Below are 15,272 nucleotides of genomic sequence, written 5' to 3' on the forward strand. Positions count from 1 at the left end.
CCCACTGGGTCCCTGACCCACCAGCTCCCTGTGAGGTGGGGTCCTTGTGGTCCCATCTATTCACCAGAGCGGTTCCCAGACAGCACAGGAGCCCCGCTGACTGGTGGTGGGCTGGTGGCTGATGGAAAACCCAGAGCCTCTTGGGGTTTAGCCCCGCAGCCAGATGGCCTGGGTTCAAATCCCAGCTCTCCCTCTTTTGACTGTGTGACCTTGACCAGTTTTCTTAACCTCTCTGTGCCTCTGTTTCCCAATCTATAAAATGGGGATGACACTAGTTCCTCTCTCACAGGTTCATTGCAAAGATTAAGGTAATTATAGGAGTAAAGGGCTTGGAAGAGCTCTGGGCACTTAGAGGCAATTAGTCAATGTTCGCTGTTGTGACGCTGACTTCGGCACTCACTCCTCGGTGGCATTGGGCAACCTAAGGAGCTGCTGCCTTTTTATGTGCTCAGTGCCCGGGCTTTGCATCCCACCCCCTCAATACTGTTTGTCATGATGGAGGAGTACCTGGGCCACACCGCTGGGGAGGGGCACAGTGGCGGCATATGGGCCCCTGACTCGCAATGGAAGCCCCTTTCTACCTTTTCCTTTCTGTCCTGCTCACATGTTCTCACTGCTACTGTGTCCCAGGCCTTGCGGAGATTAACTATTCATGCTGTGTTTATTGTTTTCAGGAGTATTAACTGATGGAAAGGCTCCCCTGCCATCTAGGTTCAGGGCCCCTCCCAGGAGTGCCTACGGCTGCAGCATCTCCTGCATAGGAGCATGGCCTGCTATTTATTATTGGTACCCGCTCAGTTCTCCTTCCTCTGCTGGACTGTGAGGTCCGAGGGGTAGGGACCAATGAATGAGTGTACATGGTTGGGCCATATACTAGGCTAGGCTTGGCGACATAGAAGACCTAGCCTCAGACAGCTCACAGCCTGGTTGTTCGAGAATTCAAAACCACCTGCTCAGAGCCAGGAATGGCACCAGGTGCTGGGGACAGAGAGGTGTAACACGCGGTCCCTGCCTTGAAAGGCTGCAGTTTGCTGCCCTCCTTCCCGCTCTCCCTCTCTCCCTCTCTCTCTCCCCACATTCTGTATTCCAGATGCTGGGCCAGGTGGTGGAGAGGCACGGAGAAGTGGGTTGTGGTCTCTGCCCTGAGTCCAGTGAGGGGGAAGGGGGGGGTCCACAGAAACCAGTAGCCGTGATATAAAGCCCTTTCTGTAGAGATCTGTAGCCTCGTATTTATCTGCTATGGAAACCAGTGGTCATGACTTTGGTCTTTGTGTCCCTGTGACTAATAACAGTAAGATTACCCCACGTTAACAGGCCAGTATCTCCTCTAGATCTCAGAGGACTTGACCAGATGCCCCTGGAGTAGGGTTCTCCTCTTCGGCATTATTGCCACTTAAGTCAGATAATTCTCTCACGTGGGACCATCCTGTGTACTGTTGGGGGTTTAGCAGCATCTGTGGCCTCTACCCCCATTCCCTGCCCTTCTAGTTGTGGCAACCAAAATGTCTCCAGACATTGCCAAATGTCCCCCCGGGGACAAAATTGCCCTCGGTTGAGAACCTCTGCCTTAGATGGATCAGTAAGACGATCGGCCTAAATCAAGGTGGGATGTAAATTTTGAAATCTAATACTGCCCCCCCCCCCAAAAAAAAAGCAAAACAGGGGAAAAGAGCCCACACTGTATTCTGCGGGTGCATACATGACCTTGTTTGGCATAAAATGCAAACACCCATTGGGCGGTGGGAGGGCCCTTGGAGGCTGACCAGGGTGTGCTTTGGCCCAGGCCATGGAGACGCAGGGCTCCTGGCAGAATTAACTGGATTGTCACTAGGTTTTTGTGTCCCTTGGCTTTGTGTGGTTTTGATGCAGGGCAGGTCATCGGATGAGCACATGGAGTCCTGGGAGAGCTGGGCCAGTGTTCAGCTGTTCGCCTACATGTCAGTTGAGCCCTGGTATTCTTCCTGCCCTCATAGTGCGTATCCGGGTCTGTAACGATGTGTGGATTTGTGTAACGGCTCAGCATCTGCCTCCCTGTGAGGCTGTGGGGTCCAAGAGGGCAGAAACCAAGAATATCTTAAGTTTATCTGCAAACCCCAGACCTTGCATGGTGCCTGGCATCCATAAGCGCTTGTTGTGTGTTTGTGGAATGATTAAGGGGTGTTGTTGGATGGCAGGAGGATCTAGAGAGTGAAGACTGGCTTTTCTGCTCTCTGCTTGAATGCTATTGAGTTTAAAGGTTCCCAGAATGAAGGGGTGGGGCCTGGAGACCTCAGTTCTAACACAGATGGAACGAGTGTGGAGATGTGACATCCGTCACTCGCCTCCTGGTTTACACCCTAATGTGGAGAGAGATGGTGCCCTATCTTCTGACCAGGGCCTTAACCACAGGACAGACCTGGCCAGAACTGGGCAGCGGCTCAATCCTGGCAGGGATCGTGGGTGTCTGTGCGTGTGTTCACCACTCCGTCTAGTACCGAGCGCCTGTTAGGTGTGCTGGCTCTAAGCAGAGAAGAGAGCCCTGAATCCTGCCTGCCCAGGTCTGCTCCCTCTCTGCAGGCCCCTCAGGATGCTCCTGACATTGTTGAGTGACAGCTCTGGGCATGTGTGAGGGGGGGTGTCACTGTAACTTTGCTGCCCGGAGGAGGGTTGTCCCTGAATTTAGCTGAATATATTGGAGCCTGAGCAAGGAAATGGGAGCATCCTGGTTTTTGCAACTCTCCTGGGCTGATTCTCCAGCTGGTGCGCTTTACGCGAAGGGGTACATCTGCAGCCAGCCCCGAGGCCCCCGTCTGCTTGACCACACGAATTCAAGGGATTGGAATGCCTCCCTGGCACGGCGCACGGAGCTCCGGTCGTCTCTGTGTTTCGCACCCATGAAAGGAGCTCGCTGTCTCTTTTTGGGGTCCTCCCCTTTCCAGCCTGTGATTTCTTTCCCTGGAATATTGACTTTAAAAGGGATGGGAAGCGGGTGGAGGCTCTGGGGAGCTCACACAGCTGAGCGTCCTGCTCCAGGCCAGGTCAAGCTGGTGGCTGTCCCAGAGCACATTGGTGTGCACCCCTTGCCCTGAGAGGGGTTGCTACATGGTCAGATGCTGCATGAGAGGCTGCTGCCCTCTGAGCTTGCTCTTACTTGGAGGACAGTATGGGGAGGGCTTCAGGATCACTCAGCTCTACCTGGGATGGTGCCCTTGTGGGCCAGGGCAGCTGTTCAGTTAGAAGGAGGTGGTTATCCATCCAGCCATTCATTCGTTCTACAGACACTTATGAGGCACCTACTGTGTTCTAGGGTCTCAGCAAGGCACTGTTTTGTGAATTACCTCATTCAATCCTGATAACAACCGTATGTGGTGGGGACTCTTACAGTTCTTGTACAGTGAGGGAGCCGGGGAGATGGAGAGCCAGGACCCAGCCCTGTTTGATTGCAGAGCTCACTTTCCTAAAAACCATCCCCAGGGCATGATGATGGCTGAAAGGGGCACCCAAGGGGCCCCGCAGGACCAGAGACCGCTGCTGCAGAGCAGGAGCCACCAGAGGGCAATGGGCCCTCCACTTTCCACCAAACAAGTCACCGTGTCTCTGGCAACGGGACGTAGGCAGGGGTCGGCCCACAGCTCACAGCACCCAGCACGGTGTCAGTGCCAAGAGCAGAAGGAAAACGAGGGAGTTCAGGATCCCTTCTAGGACCAGTGTGTGGGTGACACCTGAGCTCCCCAGTTCTGCATGTTGGACTCATTACAGAATTGGTGAGCGCCGGTTAGGTTCTTATTAAAGCTGATTATGAAGGAGGACCAGTGTTCAGGACTGGCTCCCTGTGGGGGTCGTGATCCTGGATTTGACTCCACCCCAGGACAGCAAGATTCAGGGCAAATCCATTTCACGGTTGAAACTGCCCCTCCACTCTCTCTGCCCCCAGCACCTGCAGCCCAGGCTCCTCATCCTGCCCCCAGCCCCAGGTGGCATCCTCTCAGGTGTGAAGTGAACAGTCAGGGAGGGAGTGGGGTGGGTTTCCTGGGGAGGGAGAGGACCCCTACTGGGCAAAGATGGGGACAGACCTTGATCTAATTGGGGATCTGCCTCTGATGAACTTGACTTTGGATAATCACCTCTCTGAGCCGCCATTTCCTCCTCTGTAACACGGGCTTGATCCTGCCCACTTGTGGGATGGCCCTCCTGCTCCCCGGGCTGGCAGGTAGACACACATTTTTGCGCCTCCCTCACAGGTTTGGAGGACAGAGAGCAGCTGGAATGACACTCCCGTCTTTCCTGGGGACTGGTTTGAATGTAAGTGCTGGCCGCTCTGAGGGCTCAGCCACAGCTGTCCTGGGCCCGGTGGCTGCGGCCTCTGGTCCCCTTGGGCCCAGGCAGGGCTTGCCTTTCGGGAGACCTCAGATGCTGCTTGGCCAGCTCGCTGGGCTCTGGTTGGGTGGACTGAGTTATTTTTAGCTCTGAGCTTTGCACAGCTTGTTTCTCCCTACCCGGAGCTCTCTTGTGGGACGAAGTGGACGGCCGCTTCCCTGAGAGAGGCAGAGGGTGGGTCTGAACGAAGAGATCAGAGCTAGATCAGACCCCGGCGGGCTTTGAAAGGGAGGCCTTTTCCACTTTCCATGCTCTGCCAGCCAGGGGTCCCAGCACCCAGCCTTGACCCTGTGCTGCTGTGCTCCATCCCTGGGCAGCTGCCTGTAGGGCAGGTGCCTCACCTGTCCTTGTGGGAAAGACTGGTGTGTGTACCTCCTGCTGGAGCGGCAGAGGGTGAGAGCCGTTGGAGCTCTGGGTCCTGTTTCCTCTCCCCACCACATGCTTCTGACTCACCAGGGCAAGAATGTGGACTTTTTGGGAGCAAGTTCTTAAAAACAGTCCAAGTCCTTCCCCCTGCCCTGTGCTTCCCTCCCCTCCTCTTCTGACCACGCCCTGGCTTTGGCCCCAGACCTGATTTTAGGGAACCTCCCCTTGTACAGCTTGGCAGAGAATCTGTTTGTGAAGCTCGTCTGGGAGGAGCTGTCCTGGCCGCAGGCTGATTTCAGATGGGAGGAGGCACAGTCCGAGAAGTGGCTACCCCACAGGCCTTGGCTCCCTCGTCCCCTCCCCTGATGGTGGTGGTGGGACTGACTCAGACCAAGGGGTTCCCTCATCCATTTAGCAGGTGTGTGTGAGGCCTCGTGTGTGCCAGGCACAGTTCCAGGGCTGCGGAGAGAGCAATGAACAGAAACAATAACACCCTGGCCTCTGTCGAGTCCACGTTCTCGTAGGAGGAGGCTGTTATAAACAGCTCACATGCACAGATGCCTGGAGGTGTTACATACTAGGAGGACAGGGGAGGCGGTCAGCGGAAGAGCGTGTTGGGGAGGCGTGTGTGCTGTTTTAAAGGGGGTGGTGGGGAAGCTTCTCTGATACGGTGACCTTTGAGTGGAGCCCTGAGACGGTGAGGGAGGGTCCGTGTGTATGTCCAGGCAGAGGGAGCAAGGGCAAAGGTCCTGAGGCTGGAGCCTGTGCGGGGTGTTTGAGGACCTGCGTGGTGTTTAATGTGACGGTGGGGAGAGGTAGGATCTGAAGTCAGGGAGGTAGAGGAGGCCGGTGCACCATGTAGGGGTCTTGTAGGCCAAGGTGAGGACGCGGGCTTCTGCTCTGAATGAGGTAGGAAAGCATTTGAGGGTTTGCGCAGAGGGGTAACTTGGCTGCTGTACTGAAAAATGGAAGCAGGAGTCCAATCAGGGGCTTATTTTATTGGTCCCAGTAAGAGACGATGGTGGTTTGGACCAGGTGGTGGCAGGGTGAGGGAAGAGGGTGGCAAGCTGTGGTCAGATCCTGGACATATTTTGAAGGCAGAGCCGACAAGGTGTGCTGATGGGTAGGATGTAGGTGTGGGAGGAAGAGGGAGACAAGGGTGAGCCTTAGGTTTTTTGCGTGAGTACCTGGTGGGCTGGAGCTGCCATCACGTGAGCCGCGAAGACTGGGAGGAGCAGGGGCGGTGATCAGGAGTTAGGATGGATGTTAACTTCAAGATGCCCAGTTGACCACGCGCAGACATGCTGAGCAGGCTTGTTTCCAGGCACAACTCTGAAGTTCAAGGGCAAGTCAGTCTTAAAAACCATGAAATGAGCGAGGTCACCCAGGGAGGCACAGTGGGAGGAAGTCGGCAGCCTGGGAGCGGCCCAGCACTTGGGTGTCCGGAAGATGCGGTGCAGGGAAGGGGGCAGAGCAGGAGCTGACCAGGAAGGAGAGCGGAGGGAGCGCTGAGAGAAGAGAGCAGCGGACGGGCGGAGAGTGGAGGTGGGACTAAGCATGTCACTGCATTTGGCATTGAGGGGTCCGCTGGTGAGTCCAGGGAGCTGGATGACAGATTGGTGGGAAGAATGCCCAACCTTGGAGGCGCCCTTCTTGGAAACCCCAGCTTTCTCCGGTCTCTCTGCCTTTGTCTGGGCCATTTCTGCAGCCTAGACTATCCATCCTACCCCTGTATCCGCGCTGTTAAATTGGCGTGGTGTCGGGCACCTCGTGGTTCCCTGGTCCCGCCTCACCCTAGCCACAGCTTCCCTGTCTGTGAAAGGAGGGAGCGAAGCCCACCTCTTGGGTGTGGTTCCCGCATGGAGTTGCTCTACTGCTGGCGTGAGTGTCCTAGAGCCATACTGGCACTGCATTGCCTGAGAGGTGGCTTCAGATGGGGAAACTGAGGCTCAGAAAGGTAAGGGAGTAGCACAGAGTCCATGCTCTTCCCTTCCGGCCTCCAAGGCTGTGTGCTGTGGGGCCCTATCATGTGGGCCACCCAAGACTTGGCTGAGGATCTGGGACCCTCTGGTGATGAGGGCAGAAGATAAGGTCACAACAGTTCAGTCCATAATAGGAGCCTTTTTCACCTGGCCCTTCAGCCTGGCGCCTCCTGTCTGGGCTGGATAGCTGGGGACAAAGTGTTGAATGTACCTGGAGGTTGTGAGGAGGAGGAAGGGCTGGGGACCAGTCTGGCAGCAGCACCCCCCCCGCCCCCCACCAGCCCCCCACCTCACTCTTTCTCCTATACTTGGTCTTATAGCTTCTGGCTGGCTCTGGTTTCCCAGGCAACAGCCCTTAGGGATCCCCTTCTGGAGGGGTGTGGGGTATGGAATGTGGGGGTGGGGAGGGAGGGTGGGCTTTTCTGCCCAGAGGCTTCTTCCTGAGGCTGCTCCCATCTGTCCTGCCTGGGGAGCATTGATCAGGGGCCTGCCTAGCTAAGGAAGTCAATGGAGGAAGGAAGGTGGGGTTGGGGTCGTCCGCCCTGGCCAGGACAGAGCCTCCATTGTCCGAGGCTTCAGCCACTGACCAAGCCTCACCCCTGCCTGCAGCCAGGAGGGTGCTCCTTTCAGATCCTCCCCCTCCCCCACCGTGGGAAGCGCATTGAGTGGCCTGGTGTCTAGTGGGTGAGCGGGTCCTATTGTCCCTCTGGCATTTGGAGGCTCCTGCCCTGGGCTGGGGTGGGCTTGGAGGATGCTCCCCCTCTTACCCGCGGACTCACCCAGTACTTTTGGTCCCAGGGTCCTGCCCTGGCTATCCACACTCACAGCCCAGTGACAGCCTTCTCAGTAGCTGCATGGCCTTGGGGATGTCCTTCAGTCACTAGGCTTCCTTTTCCTCACCTGCTACGGGAGTTAAATTGGACAAAAACTGAAAAATGTTTAGCATGAGGCCTGGCACACAGCAGTGCTCGGATGTCAGGTATTCTCATCTCGAGGACGATCATTTTGTGATCTCAAGGGTGAAGAGGGTCACGGAGGGCAGGGCACAATGTGCTGGCCAACAGTCGGCCTGGACCCAATGGAGCTGTCTGCAGAATGGGACAGCGATGAGTGTCCTCAGGGAGTGGTGGGGACTCTGGGAAGGGACCTAACGTTTATTCAGAACCTACCAGCATGGTCAGACACCATTTCATTGACATTTGCCTCTGACCAGCGAGAACAGGAGACGCAGGAGGGTGAAGAACTTCCCGAGGTCTCGCCACTGGCGAGCTGCGGGTTCCGGGCCTGAAGCCGGCCTCTTGGACCCCAGCCTGCGCCCTCTCACACCTGTTCTTAGGGCTCTGAGCTCTGGTCATGTTCCTCTTGCTGTAGCTCCTCTGGTCTTTCCTCGGATCAGGCACCTCATCTCTCTAGAGCCCCTGGGAGCCATCTGCCTCCAACTTTGCAGCAGATGGCTGTTTGTGCTGCGGCCTCCGAGGGCAGAGCGTTGGGTGTCCTGCCACCCTGCATACATAGCTGTGGGTCCCTCTGCCCACTGTCCAGTGGGATCTCTACCTTATTTTCTTGTCTCCGGTCTTTGTGGACAGAGCAGAGGACACCTGGGGGCTGAAGTTCTCACTGGGCCTGTGCTTCTCTTCCTATTGGGCAGAAAGTCTCACACCTGCAGCAGCCCCAGGCCCAGGGACTCCACAGTGAGTAGATCCCAAGCAGGGCAAGGTTTTCAGGCTCTTTGGGTCTTGGCGTCTGGGCTCAGTTCTGTGTAGGTCAGCAGCCGTTGTCTAGGATGTGGCCCAGTGCTCCAGACTCTGAGCTGAAAAGAAGATGTCACAGTCTGGTGAGGGAGACAGTTATAATCGGGGCTGAATGTGTCCCAGAATCACCTGTGCTCTTTGATAATAGATTTCCCTGGCCGCACCGCTGAGCTACGGAATCTTGGGTCTGCGACCTGTGTTTTTTTTTTTTTTTTTGAAAGCTCCACACCAGGCTTGGGAACCAATGCATGAGATGGGTCTGGGGAGGCCTCAGAGAGGAGAAACTGGGTCTGGGTTTTGAAGGTTGAGTAGGAGTTTGCTGTTTGTGAAAGATAATTCTACCTGGAAGGAGCAAAAGGCCTGAGCAAAAGGCCCAGAGATGTGACACAGGTTGGCATGGTCATGGGTCTGAAAGCTCTTTGTGGGGCTGGAGTACCAGGACAGGGGCGGGAGCCACTGAGGCCAGAGGGGTCAGTGGGGAGGAAAGGGGCACGCCATCTAGGGTCTTGCTTAGGGCCTGGACTTCATTCTGAAGGCGGCGAGGAAGAGGCAGAGGTTTTGTGTGGTGGGACAGTCATCATGGGGGGTATGTTGGCCAAGGGCATGTCTGACAAGGGCTAGAAGCTAGAGAGCCCTCTTTTTTTTTTTTTTAAATAATTTATTTATTTGTTTGTTTGTTTATTTATTTATTTTTAGAGAGAGGAAAGGAGAAAGAGAGGGAGAGAAACATCACTGTGTGGTTGCCTCTCACTTGCACCCCCAACTGGGGACCTGACATGCAACCTAGTTATGTGTCCTGACTGGGAATCAAACCAGTGACACTTGGCTTGCAGGCCGACGCTCAATCCACTGAGCCACAGCAGCCAGGGGTAGAGAGCCCTCTTAAGGGTAGTCATGCGGAGGAGCTCTGGTCCTGACCAGCCCAAGCACTCAGTGCTGCCCTCTGTCCCACACCTTTGGTCATGGTTCTGGGAGAGAGACACTGGTGCCTGGGCCAGAACCTATTCCTTGTTTCCCTCTGTGCAAGGCTAGGTGACAGCCACCCTTCCTCTGGCAAGGTCACCTGACTCAGAGGTGCCTCATCTGCTGCTTTCCCAGCTTCTGGGACTGACTTCTGCCTGCCTGGACCCCTCCCCACCACCTCCTCCCTGACTGCGTTCTGTCTCCAGTGGCCAGCCAGCTGTGCCTGTCCTCAAACTCCTGGGTGGGCTTCTGTAGCCACCCTGGCTTTCAGGAGAAAGAGGGATGAAGCCACTCATCTGAGTGGGGTGGGAGCTTGCCCAGGATGGCGGCCAGCAAGGAGGAGCAGCAAGCTCAGGCTGGAGGAGCTGTTTCCTAATGGGCCTTTGGGCTGGTTGGACCTTGACCTCGAAGAGGCAAGAGGAGCTGATAAACACTTTGGTTAAATTACAGGCAGGAAGGAACCTGCCCTGGTGAGCAGGGCTGCTGAGGATGGAGGGAGGTGCTAATGCTGGCTGCTCTTGGGTGGTCCAGGTCACAGAGCTTGATCTGCTGAGGCACGCCCTGCATCCCGGAACTAGGGGCTTTCTCTCCAGCTCCTCTGCCTCTCGCCCTGTCTGAATGTGGCCATTCTGCATTAGCGAGAAAAGGGCACCGTTCAAGAGGTCTGTCTGCCCGGCCAGTATTGGCAGTCATTTTTAAAGAGATGACCCCCTGCGAGAGAAGAAACTCTCCCCTACCACCCACCCATAACACTGTTACCATCATAATGATAACAGTGGCCGGTTCATACGGAGAGCTTACTCTGTGTGAAATACCTTGCACGCCCCACTCAGTTCTCATTCCAGCACCACAGGGAGCCTGTATGGCAGGAACTAGTGAGGAAGGTGTTCACTGTGCTGCCGGCAAGTGCAGACGAGGGTCTGGACTCAGATCTAGCAACAGATCTCATCTTTTTAACCACCATGCACCGTGGTTATGTCTCCGCCTCCCTGGCGCAGTGAGCAAGTCCCTCCCCTCCTTTGGACTCAGTTTCCCTATCTGTAAAGTGAGAGCGACACCATCTCATGGCTGTTTCCTGGTTCTGACCTGCTATGATGTTTTTGTGCCAAGCTTCTTTTTGAAAATGAGGACGGTTATTTGTATTTTCTCTTACAATGCTCATTGTAGAATATCTGGGAATTTTAGAGAAATAGAAAGTAAACAGGAAATCTCCTATTACCCGACCCCTGAGCATAATAACACTATGTGTATCTCTGTGACTTTCCTTCCAGTTCCTTTCTGCTGTGCACATTTTTTTTTTCAAATTATAAGAGAAAGTTGATTTAGAAACTCACAGAGGCAAAAGAAGGGTTCTCGGAGCTTAGTCAAGTGCCGGGGGTGAGTGGGGGGAGGGAAGAAGAGGCGGAGGGGAAAGGCTCAGGCTGCTATGGGAAGGGAGAGCGTGCCCTGGGTCTTTGATCTTGAAGGTTTTAAAGGCTGAGAGTTCAGGGGAGGTCTTAGGGGAGGATCTCAATAGAATATTCATCAGCTGACGATGAACCAAAATGAGATTTATACCGTTAACTACATCATTGGTCCTTGGTTGTGGTCCTCTGCACTTTCATTTTTTAATCCTCACCTGAGGGCATGCTTATTGATTTTAGAGAGAGGGGAAGGGAGGGAGTGAGAGGGAGAGAAACATCAATGTGAGAAAGAAACTCTGGTTGCTTCTTGCACGTGACCCTAGTGGGGACTGAACTTGCAATCTAGGCATGTACCCTGACTGGGAATTGAACCTATGACCTTTTGGTTCACGGGACAATGCTCCATCCAATTGAGCCACACTGGCCAGGGCTGTGCACTTTTACATTAGAGTCAGAGGAAACCGGTTCACACCGGAGCCCAGTGAGAGAAGCATCTTGGTCAGACCCGGCTGCATGGCGGGACTCAGAAAAACCTACCACCAGGTAGCTGCTGTCTGTCACCATGGGTAAAGAAGACCCCAACAAGCTGAGGGACAGGATGTCCTTGGATGCCTTCTTAGTACAAGCCTGCTGGGAAGAACACAAGAAGAAAACTGACTCTTCTGTCAGTTTTCCTGAATTCTCCAAGAAATGTTTGGTGAGATGGAAGATGATGTCTGCGAAGGAAAAGTCAAAGTTCAAAGATATGGCAAAAAAGTGACAAAGCTCGCTGTGACAGGAAGATGAAAGGTTATGTTTCTCCCGAAGGTGCTAAGACAGGAAAGAAAAAAGATCCCAATGCTCCTAAAAGGCCCCATCTGCCTTGCTCTTTCACTTTGAACATGGCCCCAAGATCAGAAGGGAACATTCTGGTTTATCCATTAGAGATACTGAAAAAAAAAAAAAAAGAAAAAAGTAGGGGACATGGGGTCTGGACAGTCAGCCATGTGAACATAGAGCAGCTGAGCTAAAGGAGAAATATGAAAAGAATATTGCCGCGTGCTGTGCCAAGGGCAGAAGTGAAGCGGGAAGGCAGGGCCCTGGCCAGCCAACAGGCTCAAAGAAGAATGAACCAGAGGAGGAGGAGGAGGAGGAGCATGAGGATGAGGAATAAACGGCTATCCTGTAATGATGTGCATGGAGCACGTGTGTGTGCTCAGGCAGTGGTTTTGCTCAGAATGTGTAATCCAGCGCAGCGCAATATTAGCTTCAGCATAAAAGCTGTACAGGTTTTTGTATAGTGGATAATATCCTTTGTAGAGAAAATACTTTTTTAAAAGTGCAGGTTGTAGCTTTGTGAGGGGCTGCTACACACAGTTAGGTTTTAAGGCTTCTGACGTTAAATGTTTTTAAATATTTAATGTTAAAAAAAAATTATTGACGTGTGTGGTAGCACAGCAAACTCCTAGGAATTAGTATCAATTATAAATTTTGGGTGTTTTAGAATGTAGTTTATTTTTTAAAGCAGATTTTGCCATGAAATGATGTATGTTAAGAATAAACTAAAATAGAGTCAGAACCCCTCTGTGCAGGGCCACTTTTGGTTTTCAGCCGGCTGCTTCTTTTGCCAGACGGTCATGACCAGAAGGTTCTGGATCGCTTTTCTGACAGGGACTCATTTCAGGGGATTCACAACACATTTCTTTTGGCTCAGGCTCCCACCTCAGAAGCTTCCAGACCACGCATAGCTCAAGGAAGATGAGAAAAGAGGAAATAGCTGCCCGTTCTCTTAGCGCTTTCACATCCATGACCTGGGTCTTTGCATGTAACAGCCTGTGGGATCGGCCGGGCAGTTACTGTCTCCACTTTATACAGACAAGGCCCAGGGCACCCGGGAGGCCGAGGAGAGGTCAAGTTCACTGAGAGGAGGAGGCAGAGCCCCGCCTGCAGGTGGACCTGGCTACCCCCGGCCACTGCCCCAGATCCCCATAGCTTGAGGCCCTGGGATCTTGGGGTCCTTCTGTGAGCCACTAGTTAGGTCCTTTACACTCTTGGGATGTGGAACCCAGACAGAGAGTCCCATTTGCTGTCCTCCATTTTGGGGGACAGCAAGGATGGGCATCTTGGCTCTGGCCAAGCCTGCCCAGAGCTTGGTGGTTGACCTCAGGTTTGCTGCTAGGAGTCCCATGGGGCAGATCATAGCACCCCCATTTTACGAATGAGAACGCTGAGGCTCAGCGCACCTTCCAGTGGACCTGAGACTCCAGCCTGGGTCGCTGACTCCCAATGCAGAGCTGTGGTGACCACAGCTTGTGCCCTGAGTGTTAATGACAGCCCTAGACTAGTGTGTCCCAGGGACCCTGGGCAGATTTTTACTCATTTTTACTCTTAGCTTCCTTAATAACCCTTTGAGGTGGGTACTTTGTAATCTCCGTTTTGCAAGTGAGTAAACTGAAACCCAGAGATGGGGGTGAAGCAACTCATCCAAGTTGTCATAGCTACTGAGTGATGGGGCGCAGGTGGTATCATGTAGCCTGACTCTCGCCAAAGGCTTGCTCCATGAGGGTCTCTGGTGGTGACACTGGGCTGCTCTGAACCATCCCTACTCCCTTGCCCACATCCTGTAAGACTAAGGGTACGTGTGTGCACTGTGGTGGCCACAGGCCTATGGACATGCGTGGCGCTTGCAGGTCTGTGTCCTTGCCTGGGGACCTCACTGCCCCAAGATAAGCTTGTAACAGACACCCTCCGGATTCCAGCCCCAAAGTCCAGGGAGGTGGTGTGATCCAAGGAGTGAGACTAGGGTTCGGGGTCAGTGCCCTCTGGTTGCACACTTACTCTCCCTAGCCTTGGTTTCCTCATCTGTAAATGGAATAATATAAATAAAGCTTGGGCTTTATACATGTTGATGTCTCTCTTCCTTCCTGGGGAAAGCCTAGGGCTTGGAGCAGAAGGTAGGAATCAGCCCTGAAGGGTGAGGAGAAAGGGGAGGATAGCAGACTCTCTGGCCTGGAGGGAAGATCCTGAGTTTCTGCAACACCAGAAAATTGCATTTAAGGAGCAGTTCGCACACGAGCCTGGGCTAGGTGCCTCCCTTCTTCCTCCTGCCAAATGGGTATACGGCTCCCTGCGCCTTCCTAAGTGGTTCTGAATGAGCCCACAGGGAGGAGGCACCTGCAGAAGGACTGCTGGGCAGCTGCATGCAGGTGTTTTGTTTGCTTTCCCAAACCCTTTGCTGGAGATAAAACTTCAGTCCTGGGAGTTTTCAGTGCGGGGCTAAAAGGCACAGTTGTACACTAGGTAGAGAGCGGTTTGCATTCAATCAGACTTGATCCTGGCAGATTCATTTCTATGCATGTGCCCGAGGTTCACTCATCTCTTTGCTCAAGGCCCTATTGTGGAAGATGTTAGTAGCTGCGTTGTTTATAACATCGAAAGCCTGGAAACAACCTCTGTGTCCATTGGTAGGGATTAGAGTGCATTGGTCGACTGTGGTACATTAAGAAAAATATGCAGCCATTAAAAGAAGTGAGACTCATTTCTATGTACTGTTCTGAAATGATCCACGAGATTCTTAAGCAAAAGCAGTTGTAGCACAGTGGGTGCTGTGTGCTTTGTCCTGTACACAATAAGGCATCTGTCCAGCTATGCAAGCTGGATACCTGGATAGTGCTGGAGCCTTCGTAGGGAAACCGTAACAGTGGCCACTTCTTGGGGACTGGGGTGATTGGTGTTGGGGGGCGGAGACTTACTTGTCATTGTACACCCTTTGTCTTGTTTGGATTTTGAGAGGTACTAGAGCATGGTGGTTACTTAAGGAGCACAGACTCTGATGCCAATGGCCCGGGTTCAAACCCTGGCTCTGCCACTTACCAGCTGTGTGATCTTGGGCAACTTACTTAACTGCTCTGGGCCTCATGTTCTCATGTATAATGCGCAGTCCTACATGTTAACATTATTTGTAAAGTGCTTATTGTCTGAGATAGAGCAGGCACTATGTGAATGTTCGCTGTTATTAATTAATTGCCATTTGCATGCATTCTGTTTTTATTTAGGAAGCCGATTACTAGAAGCACAGGCTTCGGGGGTGGAAAGGAAAACAGGCACGCAGCCAGTTGGAAACAGGGGCTGATTAGACGGGAGGGTTGGGTGCCATCCCTCTGGATGCTTCTGTCCTCCATGTGGCCATCTAGAAGGACAGCTGCTAGTTCAGAATCAGGGGTGCCAGTAACGAGTGGGGAGAACTCTTTCCCTCACCACTCGGCAGGGGACATCTGGCAAGGTTGGCTCCAGGGCCCAGGAAGCTCACCAGAGGCTCCGGCTTCTTGGTTGTGTGAGTCCCCACTGCGAGGCCAGCTCCGAGCATTGGAGATTCTGCTCCTATCTTGCGCCGGCTGCCTCTCTGCAGCCTTTTATTTCTTTATATCCAGATGCCATGGCTGGGTAGCCCCTTGCCAGGTGGCCAACCCCAT

General features: G+C 53.6%; 1 protein-coding gene across 1 annotated transcript in view; it reads left to right on the forward strand.

Moving 5' to 3' along the window:
- Positions 1-4,204: 4,204 nt before the first annotated feature.
- Positions 4,205-15,272, forward strand: part of ARHGEF10L (Rho guanine nucleotide exchange factor 10 like) — a 115,185-nt gene continuing 104,117 nt past the window's right edge. The window contains 1 exon segment of the mRNA XM_090268681.1: positions 4,205-4,281. Within this exon segment, the coding sequence (XP_090124807.1) occupies positions 4,246-4,281 (36 nt within the window). The 5' untranslated portion in view covers positions 4,205-4,245.

The sequence above is a fragment of the Furipterus horrens genome, unplaced genomic scaffold, assembly GCF_987537825.1.
Source record: "Furipterus horrens unplaced genomic scaffold, mFurHor1.1.pri manual_scaffold_3, whole genome shotgun sequence".
NCBI lineage: Eukaryota > Metazoa > Chordata > Mammalia > Chiroptera > Furipteridae > Furipterus > Furipterus horrens.